The sequence below is a fragment of the Camellia sinensis genome, chromosome 5 (assembly GCF_055761805.1).
Source record: "Camellia sinensis isolate YWXY chromosome 5, ASM5576180v1, whole genome shotgun sequence".
Classification (NCBI taxonomy): Eukaryota; Viridiplantae; Streptophyta; class Magnoliopsida; order Ericales; family Theaceae; genus Camellia; species Camellia sinensis.
The window spans coordinates 28,623,400-28,643,273 of NC_138965.1; the positions used below are offsets into that span (position 1 = coordinate 28,623,400).

Sequence of the window (19,874 nt, forward strand, 5' to 3'; positions counted from 1 at the left end):
CTTCCACACATATATTAAGGACCGTCCTATGAATAAACCTATAGTTAATAGCTAAGTTCCAAAGATTCAAAAACAAAAAGGGTTAGTTAAATCACAAGCTAAGAACAAATGAAAGCAATCAGGCCTCAATTCATCTGCTGAACTCTCTTAAACTACAATTGAAATCTCAATATCAAATAGATCGTTACAATAAATGCTCATCCTTATCCATGTAATGTTAAAAATCTTTTGGCAATACAGATTGAGGTTTGGGCATGGTTTAGCATATCCTAATCTGCTTTTACAAACAAGGTAACACAAAAAAAAATACCCAAAAAAAAAGAAAAAACAGCAACAACAAATGAGCTTAAACATAAATCGAGGGAAGAAACATAGCTTCTCGTTTGTCACATTCTTCATCATATTACAACCCTAGGAAGGAGCACTGCTTCCGAGCATGCTCTGGAATCAATTTCACCAAGATCTCTGCCGGCACCCCCTTCAACTCTGGATCGCCAATAACAGGCATAGCAGCAACAACAGTATATATCAAAGGCTCGAAATAGAAAACAAAGCAAACGTCAGGAAAAATTGTTTCAAATTTCATACCATGCGGCTTAAAGTTAAATATCGGGGGAAGAAAACGTCCATTTGGTAGGCGAGTGTTCGAATCACGTAGCTCATCGAAGAAGGGGTGGATCAAGGCATCCAACTGCATTGTTAGAAAACATATATCATTTACTAGTCCAGACTGAAGAAGCATGAAGCTCACAGAAAGATGATGACAAAAACCCTGAGGTAAGTTTTTTAAGCTTTATCATCCTGTCTAACCAACCAAAAAATAATAATAATAATTCAAAATAAAGACGAGATGACGGTACAAAAAAACTGTCCCGACATTCCTAGTTAATTTAACATCTATCGAACAACAATCCACAAAATCCTTCAAAGTGTTACCAGAAAATGCTAATACTCTAGAGAATTACATTTTGAAATGCACGTTCCGGAATATGGTGCACTTTGGAACAGTAAATTTAGACATCTAAAACAATTCCAAAATATTTCTCAAAAGTTTCCTACAGAGTCATAAAAAAAAAGAAAAAAAAAAAATCAAATACAATGAACTAAAATTAAAGGCAAGTGAAGTTTTGACAGAACATAACGTGAAAAGTGGGTCTTAATGCTTATAGGAATGTCTTGCTACTTGATTCATTTGGAGAAAGAAAATATTCATTTTATTGGATGTCTAATAAGAAAATTACTCTTAGATGTACCTTAAATTATTAGTCTAATCAAGTCTACTCCTATCTTACCCTCTTTCAGAACATGTGGCATACCACGTTCCTATTCCCGTTTCACGTTTTGGAACAATCAAAGTTTTCAAAGGCAAATGTGTAACTCGAGGTGTTTTACCCCTCATGAAGTGAGGCGTAAGCTTTAAGGCATCGAGGTGTAAGCATTTCAAATTTTAAATTTTAATATTTAGTAAATAAATTAAATGTTTTAAAATAGTAAAAGAAAATATAAAATTGTAAATACTCTTCTCCTTAAGGCGTAATACATTTCACTGCAAAAAATGAAGTTTGCCTCATTGAAAGTGAAATTGATATCCTTAGTTTTAGTAATTGAGCTTCTCACTTGAGAATTAATTGTGTTTTTTCTTGATTGGTCATTTACTTTATTTTTCCTTTTAGAATACAGTTGCAAAATGGGTTTTTTTTTTTTTTTTTTTTTTTTTTTTGGCTTTTTTATGTTTAAACAATCTACTATAACAAAGCCCAAGGTAACCTCATCATATGCGTACTTCTCATATGCTTATGCACAACAGGCGTACAAGGCACACCTAATGCGTGTATCTCAAGCTGTTATGTGTAAGCCTTTAGGGAGTAAATCCTAAAAATCAAAACCTTGATGTATTTTACGTTAGCCTTGAGGCGAGGCGAGCCTCAATAAAGCCTTTTAAAACTTGGGAACAATCCACAGTCCAAGTAACATAGTTTCAACATTACTAATTAATTTAACAACCATCCTACAAGAAGCAAAACATGAATCTCTACACTAGACTAGCTCGTCCTCACTCCCCATGGAATAAAGATGATGGTACAAAAATTCTATTGCTAGTATAGATTACTAGGAATGAGGAAGATAGAATGAAAGAAAAGACACTTTCACTCACGGCTGCACAGCGTAGGTTGGGAGAGTATTGCAGCAGTCTTGAAACCAGATCAACAGCTTCTGGAGGCATGCGTTTATGGAATATCTAATAACGACAAGGAAACAAATGCAAATTAGTGCGTATTGTGAGAAGTGACAATAAAAAACGATGCTAACATTTTTAGCTCCTTGTACCTTGTGCCACGGATGAGCTTTGATTTGAGGGAATTTAAACTCGGTATAGTTAGGATTCATGCATTTAATTTCTTCTCTTGTAGGAGTACCCAAAACCTGCAAAACAATAATGGCACAAAGTGTATGTGAGACGTAAAAAACATTTTAAAAAAATTGAAACCTTACTGTGATGCCTCAGGCCATGAATGACAAGAAATTGCGCATCATTTGTCTACCCATCTAAAAGGGCCTTGTATGGTTCAAAACCAATGCAAACGTGTAAGCAACATTCACGAACTTGTTTCAGGTTATTCATTCAATATCAACAAAGGGCATAACATAAAGTCCTTTGCTCGTTCATTCATCTTTATATTTCTAACTCCACCCCTTAGAAATATATAATAACATATGGAAGCAATGCATAGTTTACAAAGGACATTTTCCTTTATCCAAAAAAACAATTTCTTACCTTGATAATCTCAACAAGCTGGTCAACACCACTCTCACCAGGAAACAAAGGCTGAAACCAACCAAAAAAATAAAGAAAATTTAATTCAAGCCGTATAATAATGATTTTTGTTTTTTGTTTACCCCTTGTAAAATTTAATTCGAAGGACCTTGTAATAGTAGAAACTTAGTATGTACCTGTCCAAGAAGAAGCTCCGCAAGAACACAACCAGCAGACCAGACGTCAATAGCTGTAGTATACTCTGTTGCTCCAAATATTAACTCAGGTGCTCGATAATACCTAGAGCAGATGTAAGAAATATTGGGCTCTCCTTTTACCTGCCAGAAATCAGTAATCAAGCTACATTCTAACCAAAACACCCAAAAAAAATAGCACTACCAGCAAGAGGGAGAGAAAAATAATTACATAGACGATAACATACCAAAACTTTAGCACTTCCAAAATCACATAGTTTAAGTTGGTGGGTATGAGGATTCACCTGCCCAAAAAAATCAAGTTCTTAGCTGCAAATGCTAATGATGTGGTGTTAGAAATGGCATATAAGGAATAGGCATGGGTGCTGATATTTATAACTTAGAAGTACATTGATGTACACAAAATTCCAAACAGAAAAACGCAGACATAGTTAATTCAAAATTTGCTGCAAATTTCAACATGAGATTAGGCATGCTATTTAGAAGATGACATAAGCCCCCCCTGAACATCACTTCAAAACTGTGAAGTGATCTTCCCTCCTTTCTTTCTTATGTCAAGTCGTAAACAACAAATTTGAAATAAGTATGCATATAGTTTCTCTGTTAATTGTTATCTTAAGGCAGCAAATCACTCAGAACAAAGTACCTAAGCTGTACATCTAGAGATGAGAAAACTGACGGAGATGCTACTGAAGCACCCAATCCATCAGCCTTAAATAAAATCCCAAAGGACTCCTGCAAAGCCAGGAGCTGCTTAAGTGGAAATTAGACAACACTAGAGCTGGATCACTACATTTAATTTCAAGCCTAGCAATTCCTCAAGTTGAGTAAGTGCAGCCTGAGAATTACACAAAAACTAATTAATCAAATGAGTACCAAGAAAATAAACACACATCTTTGCATACCAAAAGATTTTGAGGCTTAATGTCCCGGTGACAAACTCGGATAGTGCGATGAATGTAAGACAAAGCCCTGAAGATCTGCCAAATATCAGCAACATATTATGGTCTACAAAAATTAACATAAACCACAACTCTCTTTCAAGAAAAGAAAATATAAAGACCACCCAAGGAGAAACATTAAAATAAGAGTGAATGAAAAGTCTCTATCAAAAGCTAATAAACAAATTTTTTTTCTTAATTTCATTCATGCCATTTCACTCTTCTTGTTTGCCCAGCAGTGTTGAATGATATTGAAAGATCACCTCAAACAGGGGTAAAGTACCCAAACCTCCTAACTTTTTCTAAAACCTCACTTGATGCTTTGAAAAGATTCTTTTTGTAAGTGCAAACACTTGGATAATGTTGAATATGTGGGCCTGTAAGCCTATAATATTGTAGAGAGAAAGAAAGCAATGTTTATAACAGGAAATGTGTGCTGTGGAAAAAAAAGGCGTAACATTTACATTTACACAAAATTGTCATGATAAAAAACACTGTTGACAGATGAGAAAAATAAACACCGTAGAGACATAAAAGGAAGGTGGAGGGTCTAACACCACACCTGATATGCATACAGCTTCACATATATCAGCGGCATCCGTTGGTTCAACTTATTGAAGTGCTTGATTACACGATGAACGGTTTCAGGAACATACTCTAGTACCAAATTGAGATAAAGTTCATCCTTCTCAGTTGTAGAAAAGAAACAATGCTTCAAGGACACGACATTTGGATGGTCAAGAAGACGCATGGTTTGCAACTCTCTATTCTTATATCTCTTGTCTTGAAGAACCTTTTTTATGGCCACAGTTTCACCTGTCTCTAAGCACTTTGCCTAAATAAACAAAAATTATCAGCATAAAAACAGCTTGAAAGTTTTCTGTTCATGAGAAAGAATATACCGCAACTATTTCCCAGTAAAAAGGTATGCAGTTTTACCTGGAACACAACTCCAAATGATCCATGTCCAACAACACGCTCAGCCATGTAGCTAATTGTCTAACAATAGATAAACTCAACTTAGATTAAACCAAGTGAAATAATGAAGATAAGGAAGATAGAACAGCAAGTCTCATAACAATTGTGGCATAACGACCCCCCACCCCAAAGGAAGGGAATGAACAAAATCTTCTAAGTAGTAAAGAAAATATATATATACAACTACTGCAGATTACCTGCTTCGGCTGGCCATTTCGACCACCGATAGTTGTCACTATTATATGACCTGTCTCTGTCCCATTTCCATCAACAACTGTGGCCTCCACTTCCTAGAAAATAAAACAGCCTATGTTAAATTGTGCCAAACAAGCAAAGAACAAATGTAACACTAGAGAGAGAGAGAGCAGTGAAACCATTACAGATGATGCACCTTATCATCCCTAATTTTCATGTCATTCATCTCCTCAGGCAACCTATCAACACCAACAGTATGGCCAACAGATTCCCTCAAACCAGAAGTAGGTGCAACACCCACTGAAGCCATTAGTTAAACAAATGTCCCACTCACTGTTCTACCTTGATAAACAAATCATTAACCTGCTGAATCAATACAATACCAATAAACTCAGGTCAGAAACTAAATTTTGCATAATAGCATATATTTTTTCTTTCTTTGAATTTACAACAAATAAAGAATCAACTTTGAGTTTTTCTAATCTAAATGAAGTAAATTAAATGATGATTATCGACAGAACATATTGAGGAAACTAATAGCCTGGGATTGAATATCAAGCCAAAAAGCAAGCATGTATATCTTGGTATATAAAAGGGCCACTAAAGAAAACATTTAGACGCACGAGGCCCATTGATACCACTGGTAACAGCATCAAAGAAATGTAATTGATACACCACTTATTCTTCACAATAAATAAAATACCACAACACCTAGATCCACTTATCACCAAATATACAAACTACAATCCAACCAAAATAGAAATGTCTAGGTGAAGTGGTTGTTAAAAAAGTGTGTACTGCCTGCCTTATAAGTCACACGTGAAAAGTGTTTTGAAAATAAGTGAAAAGGATAAAATTAGTGATAAAAATTTTGAAATTAGTCAAAAGTGTCATATGTTCTTTCCCCTTATTTTATTTATTTTTGTGTGTGTGTGTGTGTGTGTGTGTGTGTGTGTGTTCTTTTTCTTGTGCCAAGGGACACTTGTTAGCAAGATCCTAAATAAAATTCATCATGCCACCCGCACAATCCAACAAAATCATGTAACAAATGATATAAGGCTATCCACAATATACTCCCCCAATTCTTGAATCTATAATCTCAATCAATATAACTTCCTCATATATTGGTAAAATCAAGCATAACCATCTATTCAAATTAAAATAGATGGTACATATGTCATAACATTTCTCTACACACTCAAGTTCAAACCAAATTAAACTAAGCCTTGTGTCCCAATCTATGAAGCACAAACACCTCTCTGAAGGCAGCGTATGGATGTCCAACACGTGTCGGACATGGACATTTGTCGGACACGTGACCACATGTCCGACACTCTATGGGACGAGTCCCTCTTTTTTTTTTTTGAATTTTTTAAAGTCAGACACGTTCGGGACACAATTCTGAACAAAAACCCTAGCATGTTGGTCGACAAAGAGAAAGAGAAGAGAAAGAAGGTGAAGAAGAACCTGAACATGTTGAAGATTAAGAGGGTGAAGTTGAAGCCCTAGATCGAGGTACGTCCTCCTTCTTCTTTGCTTCATTTTTCCTCTTCTTTCATCACTTCGAAGATCGTCTCTCTCTCTCTCTCTCTCTCTCTGCGCTTTTCGTCTCTATGTCGCAGTTAGTCTCTCTCTCTCTCTCTCGCACATCGTCTCTCTCTCTCTCTTTTTTTCACCGTCTCCCCCTCTCTGTTTTTTGTCTCTCGTTGCTCGCCTTCCTCTCTGTTTTTGCTCTCTCTCTCTCTCTCTCTCTCTCTCTCCCCCTTTTTATTTATTTTTTTCTTTTTCTTCTCATGAAAGGCTATGCTATTCCATTCAGCTGCTATCACTCAACCATTTTGTTTGTATATGTCTATCTATATATTGTTTGATAATAATAATAATAATAATAATAATAATAAATGTGGTCATTATCTATTTGGCTTGGTTAAAATATGTATATATATATATATAGTTAGGCTCTTATTTATTCTCTTACTTTTATCATTGTTTATTTTATATATAATAATTAGTGATGGATTTTTTGTATAATATAAAGTCATTAATTATTAAAATAAAATGTAAAAAGCTTGGTTTATAGTGATTTAAAAATATAAAATATATTGGATCACACTTAAAAATTTACAAAAATTGATCAACATTTATTTTAAACCCAATAAATATGATCATGGAAAAAAAATATACGTATCGGTAAATTTTTTTTAAATTGTGCTAAAAATAAAAAAATTCACGGTTCCGGTTACCGCAACTGTTACGCTACGGCCTTTACACCCCGCAACCGCAACCGCAACCGCGCCACCACCACCGTTACGGCGACCGCAACCGCTTTTCAGAACCTTGGTTATTATGCTTAGTATGATTTTAAAATTAAGCTATAGTTTGTAAATTATTTAATATAATAATATTTAATTTTAGTTTATACATTTACTTTTGGCATTAAATATGAATTGAAGGTTAGATCATAACAAACTAAATCATTTAACTAAGTTTTACATTATTCTAAACAAACGTATCCAACCATAGCCATAGCCACAGCCATAGTCATACACATAACCGTACATGTATTTTTTTTTTTTTTTAATTTTACCATATCATATAGGGTTGGTTTGGGATGTCCTAAAAAAGTGCACTTTTTGACTTATTGGTGGGTTTGGGTTGGGTTTGGGTTGGGTTTGATGTGATGTGTTAGAGAGGTGATGTGATTTAAATAAGATGATGTGACTAAAATAAGATAGTGATTTTTTAACTTTTTGACTTATTTAGTACATGCCAAACTAGCCCATAGTGTACAAGTACCCATACATGTGCTTCATAGGTCCCGGATCACAATCAAGATCCAATCCCTGCCATTATCTAACCCAAGTCAATGATAAATATTTTCATCACCTTAGATTTCAGAAGTATTAATAAAATTTTTAGAACCCTCACTAATCCAATGGCCCATCAAAAAGCAACCTTCCACTACTTCTTGTCAAAGGACCCATAAATCTTTTCCTGGATCTCATTTTGTTCTTAACAAGCAAATGCCCAACAACCATCAATGGGAGCAAAAATAAATAAATAAATAACTAAGTAAATATTTTTTTTAAAAAAAAAATAACCCCTTTTAAGTGTATCTGTGTTATTGTGAAGAGTGATATGGAGAAAGAAAGAAACAGAGATTGACAATGGAATGTTTGTTTGTAGCATCAAATAAAACAAAAATAAACACAAACACAAACACAAACAACAGAGATATAAACAAATACACAGAAATTGAAGGCATATATTAAAAAAAAAAATTCTAAGAACACAAAGTAAGATCTTAAGCATCTTTGGCAAACCCAAAAACAGAAAACAAAATCATCACATACAAATAAATCCAAACAAAGATCTAGCGACCCAAATCAACAACCTCCATTCCCTCCCCCCCAAAAAAATTCATTTCCAACCAACAAGAACAGATTCAAAAACACAACAAACCAGCACAAAAGAGAAGCGTAGAGAAGATAAACGTACCGATCGAATCAAAACCCAGCACCGGACGACAGTCACCGATCTGTGGCAGCGAGAATTAGTGGCGCAGATGAGACCATGGCGTAAGAGAGAGATAGATTCAGGAGAAAATAGAGGAGAGAGAGAGAGATTTGTCTTTAATTGTTGTGGTTTTTTTTTATTGAATTATTATTATTATTATTATTATTTTTTTTTTTAAACTTTTTCTGCTTTGTTTTTGGGTTGCTTTTTGTGTGGGGTGTGTTAATTGGCCGGCTGGTAATAACAGACAAAGTTGAATTTGTAATTTTATTTATTTATTTATTTTTTAATTTTAAATTTAGATTAAGGATTGATTTGACATAAATTAAATAATATAAAAAGTCAAAAAATCACTATTTTATTTAAATCATATCATCTTATTTAAATCAAATTACCTCTCTAATACATCACATCAAACACAACTCAAATCTAATTCATAAAAATTAATAAATTAAAAAATACACTTTTTAAAAATATTTCAAACAAATCCTAAAAGTAATCTCGAAAGCTGCAAGTTAGCCTTATCTTTCTTTTTTTTTTTTTTTTTTTGACCGTTCAAAGTTCAAACGCTCACTCCCCCAAATTTTTATTAAAAAAAAAAAAAAAACATTAGAGAAATGCGTAACTCAAAATTGGAGGGGTTTAAATGTCCCGCATTTTAATAGTATCAAAATGATATTTGTAGTTTGCTTTTTGTATTTCTTTTAAATATGATTAATGTGAAATAAATATATACAAATGAGTCTAGATCTGGTAAATTTTTAAAAAAAATGGATTCAAAAATGCTAAAAAATTGACTATTTTGCCAGATTACAGAGTTGTTACCTAAACATTTTTTAAAAATTTTAGAAATCCGAGACTCATGCCGAAGGCTACTTATTCGTCATCACCAAAGTGTCTCGACTCGGGAACTTAAGTACAAGAGGGGAAAGTCATGAATTGAGCACCCCACTCGCCCGATCAAAGATCGGCCTCTACTAATCATGATGTGATTTTTATTTACATTATATGATCTTGTTCCGATTATTATGTTATCTTTACTAAGTGACGCACACAAGTATAGACTAATTTACAAAAATTGAAACATTTTGATCTTATGTTTGTTTTGAAAAGTATTTTCAAAATGTACCATTTGAAAAAGTGATCTCCTATGTACAGTTATCAAGTTATCCCAACTTAAGCAATTAATCTTCATCCACTAGCATTCAAACAGGTATATCAATTAACTACTTAGCATCGTGGATATGCTAGACATGACAACAATCACACGTATACAATATGCTAAATCAAAACTGCTCACCCCGTACTTTAAGGCAAGCCAAACAGGATAAAATAATTAGAAGAGATGCATGCTTCTAACAATGCAAATGGTTAATGCAACACATGAAAATATGCAACTACTAGGCTCGGTTACTAGCATGGCATGTGGATTAATTTGATAGCATGCAGTTAAGCACGTATTCAAATGAAGAATGTGAAATAACCACAAAGTTAGAATGATGTGTCGAATCCAATGCATGCAAGACAAATGATACAAATCATGGAAAATGCTAATTCAAAACATGATACTCTATGTTATCCATCATAAGCGAGTAAATAAAAGGGAGAAAGAAATGGGGGTTGGAAAATATACACATTATTACAATTTTGCCCTCATACAAGAGGGTTTGAATAAATGAATTAGCTAGCTAGCTAACTAATTATTACAAGACTGAATTTAACTAATTATTCTAGCTAATTAAATAATTACAACACAAAATTAATTAATTAATCTAATTAATTACAACACCAAGTTAACTAGTTATTCTAATTAATTAATTATAATACGAACAATAATTAAATATTACAAGTTCACAAGTTATCGGGCCCCGAGAAATGAGGGAAAGGCTTATGCATGCATATGATTTTCTCCTTCGAAAATGCCTTTATTTTGCTACCGAAAGGGTTCTGTTTTGTGGTTAGAAAATTGAACTATTTTCACCTCAGCCACTGTTCTGTTCTGTGAGGAAAATGGTATTACCTGGTTGAAAAAGGTGGCCGGCCGGTCAGAAGTGGTGGATGGCCATACAGTATAATGGCCTGCCGGCCACTAATTTTGGGTTTCTCTTGCTGCAACAGAAAACAAACAGAACACAAATAGAGCTTTCTTAGGGGATGTTTGTCCATCCTACCTCTTCTTATCATTGGATAAATCAAAGGAGGAGGTAGGCTCAATTCGCAAGCCATCAATCGATGCAAATTCATTGCGTGATGACTTATGAATCAAGGGATATAATTTCAATAAATGGAACTAAAGACCCACAAAAAACCTCTCCCTATCATGGAATTGATCAAGGGAAGTGGTTGACCTTAGAAACTTGAACCATTTTCATCACTAACAAGTATAAAATGACTCAAGATTCCATGGGTTCAATTAACGTCCGATTGAACCCAAAGTTGCTTTTATTATCTTGTTACCTCTTTTAAGCCCCAATTTTATTACCCTTCCATTCATTAGTCCGTTTTGTCCAAAATGAAGATTAAGTCCGCTAATGGAGAGAAGTGTCAAACCAAGGATTGCTTTAGGCATGAGGGAGATTATGTCGTTGGTAATTAGCCTCCAAAGAGATTAAACCATTAAGCACAAGGTCACCTCTCAAGCTTAAACAACACTAATTCTAGAGCAACTCTCAGGACAAAAAGTAAAAGCCAAGAAAGGAGCGAGGGTGCAGAAGTGATTAGAGGTGAATACAAGTATAAAAAGCTTGAAATAAATGCTATCAACTCAAATAAGTTGGTAGCTAAGGCCAAAAACACCAAACCTATGAGGACCATTACACTACAAGCATACTATACAAGGCACAAATGAAATAAACAACCTAAAATAGTCCTAAAACAGTCAAAAATAGGACTGAATTTCACATGGAAAAGCTTGAAAAAAATTTGCTACAATATTGAAGCTAGTAAACAAGCATAAGGAGGGGAGGCTAACCCCTCCTTTTTGGGACTTCAAAACATCATTTTTAGCCTCTGAAATTCAATGGTAAAAAGCTCAAAAGAATGTGGTGAAAATGTGGGAAACACGAAGGTAAAAGCCTAGAAAGCAAGGTTAAAAAATGGGTGGTCAACCTCTCTACCTTTAATGGCCTTAAATCACAAGTTTCAGCCAATAAAAACAGGTAAAAAAATAGCACAAAAACAGTAATAAATGATGGAAATAACTTGGGGAAAGAAGCTTGGAGTTATACCTCTTGAAGAGGGACAACCCTTTTAGTTATAAACCACCAAATTCCACACCCTCAAGAGCTGAAATTCAAGCTTGAGAACCTCAACAAAGAACCTTAGAAATTAGGTTTAGGAAGTGTAAAAAGAGAGTGTGTAGGTTGCAAGATAGAAAGAGAGATATTTTTGGAAATTTTCCTTCTCCAATTTTTTCTAACCTCATTTTATGAGAGGGAGACATCTATATATAGAAATATATGAGACTATCTCGGAAATATCCATACATATACAACTGGTGCAGTGCATGCACTTGTGGAGACAATTGGCACAGTAGGCAAAAAGATCTAGTTTTTTGACACAAGTGGCTAGCAGGTCACTAAAGGGGATGATCGTACACTAATAAGTGGTCGGCCGGCCACTAGTGGGTCTGCAGGCCCCTGGGTGGTCAGGGTTGAAAAATTGTTGTTTTGGTTTAAAAATGGTATTAGGTTTGTAGGTTTCCGAGGCTTAAATCCGAGGCTTTCTGTTGAGGAAATCGAGTGTTTGACAAGTGTATACATTCATCATTGGGTGATCAATCAGTGGTGCCCAAGTCTTAAGGGTAGTTAAAAATGGGGTGTCTACAATGTAGTTTTGACACTTTTTTTTCTTCTTTTTCCTTCTTTCTTGAAACTAGTTTGAGAGAAACAGAGAGGTGAGAGAAAGAGAGAAACATGAAGAGATAAGAAGAAAAAAGAAAAGAAAGGGAGAATAGAAGCTTGATCTTCGGCTGAACCACAATCCAACCCACTGCCATGATTTTCAGCTAAACCACAACCCAACCCACCGCCATGAACGAAGAGGCCGAAGCTTGATCTTCGGCTGAACCACCACAAACCAACCTACCGCCATGGACGGGAAGCTTGATTTTTGGTTGTGGCTACTTTGATTTTGTTTTGATATTGACTTTGATTTTGATTTTGATTCTGATTCTGTGGGTTTGGTTTTGATTTTCGTTTGGGAACTGTCTGTTTTAGCTTAAAAACCAAAAAATTAGTAAAAAATAAAAAAGGTCTATAACCTATACAAAAAAGTCAAAGATTTCATTTTTTTCTATATTTTTTGCACGTGTTTTCATAAAAAATCAAAAGTCATTCCAAACATACTAGTTTTTTTACCTCATATTTTAGCCAAAAAGCCAAAAACCTATTAAAATAGCATGTTCCCAAATGAGGCCTGATTTTGGGTTTGGTTTTGATTTTGATTTTAATTCTGAGTTTTGATTTTGAACAGATGAAGAAGAGGAAAGGAAAAAGAGAGGGGGAAGGAAGAAGAGGAAGAAGAGAGGGGGAAGGAAAAAAAAATGATTTTGATTTTGAGTTCATAGCTGCTGGAAAGAACAAAGGGAGAAGACGGAGGAAAAACAAAGAGGGAAGGAAGAAGAGAAAGGGAAGAAAAAAGGAAAAAAAAAAAAAGGTACTGAAACGACGTCGTTTTGGCACTTCAAACCATTCGGGCAAGAAACAATCGAGCTACCTAGCAGCTCTGAAAAAATTATATATAAACACATTTTTTAAATTTAATGATAGATAAGTGAAATAATTAGTTGGTAATTAAAGAAAATATAAGAGGCAATTGATTTAAATATTTTAGTAAATTTTCATTAGTGAATTTATAAAATGAATCTAATTTTTAGATTTAAATAGCATCCCTCAAAAAGCAAATTGATATTAAAGTTCCATTTGTTTTGACGCAAAACGTTTTTCTCAAAAATATTTTATTCATTTTCTATTGTTTGGTTGAACAAAAAGAAAGTAAAATATTTTTTAATGAAAATATTTTTGCATCATTTTCTAAGAAATGGCTTATTTTTTAAAACTACATAAGTCAATTTTTATAAAGTTACTCTCACTTACTATTTGTAGACACCCCATTTTTAACGGTCCTTACGACTTGGACGTCATTGCATGCACACCCAATGATAAGTCTATATGCTTGCCAAGTGCTTGAAATCCTTAACAGAATGCCACAGCTTTGAGCCCTTTCAAACCTTGCACACATGTTGCCTCATTTTTTGACCAACCCTTGGTTCTTCAAGCCTGCAACCTTTTTGGGTTGCCGGCCATCACTCTTGGTTGCCGCCCACCAGTTTCTTTTGCAGATATTTTGTGACAGTTGTGCCAACTGTTTACACAGATGCATGCATCTGCACCCACATGTAGGGCTGGATGTTCTTGAGGAGAATTCATGTTTCTATATATAGAGGGCATCCCTCTCATGTTTTAAGGTTAGAAAAATTTTAGAGCAAAATTTTTCCTCTCTCTCTCTCTCTCTCTCTTCCAAATTCCTACACTTTAGCCTACATATCCTTAACATTTGCCTATACACCCTTAACCAAATCTTCTCATCTTTGAGCTGAGGTACTTTTGAGCTTGGTTTGAGCTCTTGAAGGGTGTGTTGTCTTGATTTGTTGCCTAGAATTGGTCTTCTCTTCAAGAGGTATAAGGCTTTGCTTCTTGCTTTGTTTTATTTGCTATTATTCTTGCTATTTTCTAACTATTTTTGGGCTATAAAAACTCTTTATTTTTGGGCTGAAGCTTGGATTTTAAGGCCATTATAGGTTGAGGGGTGGTTCACCCTTCTTTGGACCTTGTTTTGGAGGCATTTTCCCTTGTGTTTTCCATCCTTTTACTATCTGTTTTTGAGCTTTTAAACACTATTTTTTAGACTTATTTCAGTGGCCAAAATCATGTTTTAAAGTCCAAATTTAGAGGGGTTAGCCTCCCCTCCTTGTGTCTTGCTTACTAGCCTGGCTTGTGCTATGTTTTAGCTTATTAATCTAGCTATTTTTGTCTTAATCCCAACATGTTTTAGACTATTTTAGCACTATTTTTGGTTGATAGTTGCATTTGAGCATTGTTTTGCATGCTTATAGTGTAATTGTCCTCATAAGTTTGGTGTTCTAGGCCTTAGACACCTTCTTGTTTGAGTTGATTGCATTTATTTATGGCTTTTCATACTTGTAATCATCTTTAATCACCTCTGCAACCTCCCTCCTTTCTTAGCTTTTTTTTTGCTTTGAAAGGGGTTTCAAACAACTTGTTTGTTTAAGCATGAGATTGAGACGTCATGCTTAATGGTTTAATCCCTTTGGGGTTCATTACTAACGGTACGATGTCTCTTTCATGCCTAAGATAACACTTGGTTTGAGCCTTCTTTCCATTTAGAGGACTTAAACTCACCATCGGACTCAATGAATTAAAGAATGGATGATAATCTAAAATGGAGTAATAAAGTGAGGCTAAAATGGTGCAAGATAATAAAAAGTGTTGTGTTCAATTGAACGTTAACTGAACACATGGAAGCTTGAGTCATTTCATACTCAGCAGAACCCAACTGCTCCATTAACACAAGGAAGCCAACTTTCTCCAGTTAATCTTGGAAGCCCAACATCCAGTTCTTCTAAGCCTAAGTCATCCAAATCAAAGATTAAATCCAAGTCAGCAAAGCCCAGTACTGACCAGCCCAAGTCAAAGGATAAGTCCAAATCAAAGGTTAAGCCCAAGTCCAAGTCATCTAAAGATGAGCTCCTCCAAATGGCTCGTCTCCTCATGGCCCAAGCCAAGTCCAACTTAGATAACAACAGTTCAGAAGATGGTTCAGACAGTTCAAACTCTTCTGAAGGTTCAACTACTCAAAATCTATATGGACCCGAGTTTCAAAATGCTCAGGACCCATATGCTTAATTCAGACATTGGATTCTATATAACTATAATTATCAGTTTTAATCAATACTCGTCTTTTGAGAAAAGCTGCTGATATATATATCTATATTGATTCCCTCAGTCACATGCCTCCAAGCAATGAATAATGAAAAAAGTTAGCTTTACTATTCACTATTCATCAAAAAGTCAACATTACTATTCATCATGATTCATGATCCATCCCACCGACAAATTCAACACAGTAAAAGGCAGCCATCAGCTTTAGTCACTCACCGAAAGCAGCAGACAGCTCCCATGTGCTCCTGATACTCCTTCCAAGTTAAGATTATTCACTCACAAGGCTAATAGTATTCACTCACAAGGCTAACAATAGTCTCTTTTGATTATAAAAGGGCCTCTTTAGTCAAGAATAAGGCACAGTTAGAAAAAATTGAGAGCATTCCATCCTCAAAAAAATAGATTTCTCTGTAATTTTATATTTTCGAAAATTGTTTTCAAATTATGTATTTTGAAGAACTGTTTGCTTTATTCCAGTAAACAATAGTAAGTTTTATTAATGTTTGTTTAAATTGTTTTACTGTTTTCTGTTTATTATTGTTTATTTATCAAGCAATGAATAGTGAAAAAAGTCAACTTTACTATTCACTATTCATCAAAAAGTCAATATTACTATTCATCATGATTCATGATTCATCTCACCGACAAATTCAGCACAGTAAAAGGCAGCCATCAACTTTATTCACTCACCGAAAAACAGCAGACAGCTCCTGTGTGCTCCTGATGCTCCTTTCAAGTCAAGATTATTCAGTCACAAGGCTAATAGTATTCACTCACAAGGCTAACAGTAGTCTCTTTTGATTATAAAAGGGCTTCTTCAGTCAAGAATAAGGCAGAGTTAGAAAAAATTGAGAGCATTCCATCCTCAAGAAAATAGCTTTCTCTATAATTTTATATTTTCGAAAATTGTTTTCAAATTATGTATTTTGAAGAACTATTTGCTTCATTCCAATAAACAATAATAAGTTTTATTAATGTTTATTTAAATTGTTTTATTGTTTTTTGTTTATCATTGTTTATTTATCAACCAATGAATAGTGAAAAAAGTCAACTTTACTATTGTAGACACTCCATTTTTGACCGTCCTCAAGACTTGGATGTCACCGTTTGAACAATCGGTGATCCTCCTTGTTTGTGTTCGTCTTGAGTTCCCGGAGGCCTCGGCTGCGCGCCTTGCCTCAGAATCTCTCGGCTCGACTGCTTTGTGTCTGGTTTTGCACCAAGAGCTTGTGGATGTGTTCCTGAGGAAAGGGGGGAGCCTGTCGACCAAGTCTCCTGCTCACCGGCCGCCTTGATTTTCAATTGGCCAAATGTGATGGCCGGCCGGCCCATTTGACTGCTGGTCGACCAATTTGATGGCTGGCCAACCAAATGTGATTTTCAATAGATATTTCTGCAGACAGTTGGCAGCTGTCATTCCAGGCCATACCCCAGCCCATGCCTGGACGTGGGAGCTCTGAGGAGCTGCAGATTGATATATCTCTATATCAATCAAGCTTCTTGAACAAAGGAGAGAGACAAGAGACACAAGGAGAGAAGAGAAGAGAGATACAACTTGGAGAAATAAGAATTTTTCTCTCTCTCTGAAAAATTCTCAGCTCTCTCTCCCTATCTCTTTTTCATCCAATCTTCAAAACACCTTGGTTCTTGGCCATTTCTACATCAACTCCTAGCCTATCAATCTACACTCCATTCCAGCAACTTGCTGCTTTCCAGAGGTGAAGAGCTCCCATACGTGGCCCAAAAGTTGTTGAAGCTTGGCTCTACAAGGGTGAGTCCCTTTTTCTCTCTTTCTTGTCTTGTTTTGCATGCTATCTAAGCCATACTTGCAAGATTTTTGGGGCTCCGACCCAAACTGTAAATAGTCATATTTTAACCCCCTTTTCATGTTTTATCAAGGACCTCCGGCTTTTTGAGGTCTCCTACTACCACTTGCCTCTTTATCTCTCTTTTAGGTCAATTTTTGCATAGTATTTTAGGCTTATTTGTGAGTTGTTTTGGACTTCGTCGTAAACTGTAAAATATCTTTTTTTGAGCCCCTCTTCAACTTTGTTGAAGGGCTCTCCTCTGTTTGAGAACAGAAGCTACCACTTGTTTCTTTACCCCTCTTTTAGGGCCATTTTTGCATGATAGATTGGCCCTATTTGTGTTCATTTTTGAGACTTGTTATAAACTGGAAATATGCATGTTTTGGGACTGTCTTGCATCTATCTTCATGCTTCATGATCAAATAATGCATTCTTTGTATAGCTATAAGTCATTCCGTGTGCCTTGTTTCGAGTTGCGGGTTTCATCTCATGCATCGGGTGCCATTTTTCCATGTTTTGGGGCTGTTTAGCATCATACTTCAGTGCTGAAATTTGCGTGTTCATATGCCATGTTTCATCATTTTCCATGCTTAGTTAGAGTTGCGTGTTGTATCTTAGGATCGGTCCATGCATTGGACATGTTTGTGTGCATTTCGGTTGCCTCATTTCCATCTTATTGGCCACTGATGTGAGTGTGGCTGAGGTCCACTCACATTGGTATAAGTCCATCCTACATTGTGTATGCCATGTTTCAATGCGTTGTGCATATTATGTTGTTAGCATTGTGTGTGTCATGTAGTTGCATTGCATGTTCGTATGTTTGTTTGCATGCTTAGGTTGCATGTGCATCGTTGTGCATTCCCTTGCCTCTTGATCAACCATGATAGGGGTTGGGGCCCTTTGATGTGTTTTGTGCTTGCATTTCATTTGATATCAAAGTTGCACACTTGGCTTTTGGGTCATCATGCATTGAAGTACGCGATTGATGGCTCGAGGGTCGAAGGCCATGCTCCCTTGAGTCCATTACATGATAGGGGGTGTGGCCATGCATACATTTGCCTGAACATTCCATGCCATACACTGCTTGCCCTCTGCTGCTGTCAATTGCAGGTTCTGTAGGAAGCTTTGGCCGGTCAGCTAAATATAGTACCGACCGGCCAATAATCTGTGGCCGACAGGTTAAAAGGCGGTCGGTGATCATCCTATTAGGCCGGTGGCGTTTCTACTTGGTCAGTGGCATTCCCCAACATCCAGAGAGCATGCCCTTGGACTTTGGCAGTCCTCAGAGGAGTAGGGCAGTGAAAGCAGAGGCAGCAGTGCTATGGCAGCGAGTTTCCAGGCGAGACGAGTCAAGAATGCATCATTCACGCATCCCAAGGCGGGGCTGTGGCCGCCTTCTTTTGTTATTAATTTGTTAATTAATTAGAGGGTTTGTAATAATTAATTAGCTAGGATAGTTGATTCATTATTCGGACTGTATTATTCTTTTGGACCCTCCGAGCCAGGGCAATTGTGTAATAAGTGTGCGTGAGTGTGTGTATGTCTTCCAACCCCACGTCTTTCTTCCCTTTTATTTACCCACTTATGATGGTAGACTAGGGCATATTTAAATTAGCATACCTTATGCTATGCATGCATGCATTCATACATTTGTCTTGCATGCACCAGGCTCGGCACATCATGCTAACTGCATTATGTTTCAATTCCAAACTGAATACGTGTTAGTTGTAGCATTTCACATGCCATGTTTAGAATAGCCGAGCCCATTTCTAGTTGCATTTCTGTATGAGTTGCATTAGCCATCTTAACATGAGCTAGGATCATGCATTGATTACTAACTAGCTTTTGTTTTGGCTCGGAGTACTAGGTAAGCATTTATGCTTTAGCATACCGTATGCGTATGAGTGTTGCCATAATAGCATGATTACCATGAGGCTAGCTGCTTATGTAATATAAATTGCTTGAGTGCCTGTGGGTGGAGGTCGAATTACCTAAATTGGAATAATGCATTAAAACTGTGAGTTTTAAGCCCACCAGATAGTGGCAAAACCATCTTTTCTAAAGACCACTTGAGGGTGGCAAAACTTGCATTTTACCCTACTTGCGAGTAGCAAACCATTTTCAAAACAAACATGCAATGTTTTGTTTCAATTTAGGCGATTTGGTCTATACTTGTTTGCTGTGCGTATAACATAGTAATTCTAAGCTAATGAATGGAATAAGAACACATAATGTTTTCAAAACTGGATATCATGGTTAGTAGAGTCCGATCTTCGGATCGAGCGAGAAGCGGTGCTCATAATTGACCTTCCCCAATCGTACCTAAGCTCCCGAGCCGAGGCAACTTTGGTGATGACGGACATATGGCCTTTGGCACCGAGTCAGGGTTTCCTAAATTCCCCCATAATAAATATTTAGGTGGCGACTCTGTATCTGGCAAAGCAGTCCATGTTTGGCACTTCTTTTCAAAAATCTGTTTCTCAAAACGATTTGCCAGAGTTGGA

At 36.0% G+C, this 19,874-nt stretch overlaps 1 protein-coding gene across 2 annotated transcripts; it reads right to left on the reverse strand.

The window, feature by feature from the left end:
- Positions 1-133: 133 nt before the first annotated feature.
- Positions 134-8,814, reverse strand: LOC114292060 (shaggy-related protein kinase alpha). 2 transcript variants are annotated; one of them, XM_028235964.2, is made up of 13 exons: positions 8,583-8,814; positions 5,281-5,447; positions 5,087-5,179; positions 4,851-4,910; positions 4,474-4,746; positions 3,876-3,950; positions 3,198-3,254; positions 2,953-3,093; positions 2,777-2,827; positions 2,329-2,424; positions 2,156-2,239; positions 589-691; positions 134-486 (listed from the first exon to the last, which is right to left on the reverse strand). In XM_028235964.2, exons 2-13 carry the CDS (start codon positions 5,392-5,394, stop codon positions 404-406), a joined length of 1,230 nt encoding a protein of 409 aa, XP_028091765.2. In that variant the 5' UTR covers positions 5,395-5,447; positions 8,583-8,814; the 3' UTR covers positions 134-403. The 2 variants fall into 2 exon arrangements, with proteins under 2 accessions (XP_028091765.2, XP_028091766.2); XM_028235965.2 differs by having other exon boundaries at positions 5,281-5,450; positions 8,583-8,758.
- Positions 8,815-19,874: the final 11,060 nt, after the last annotated feature.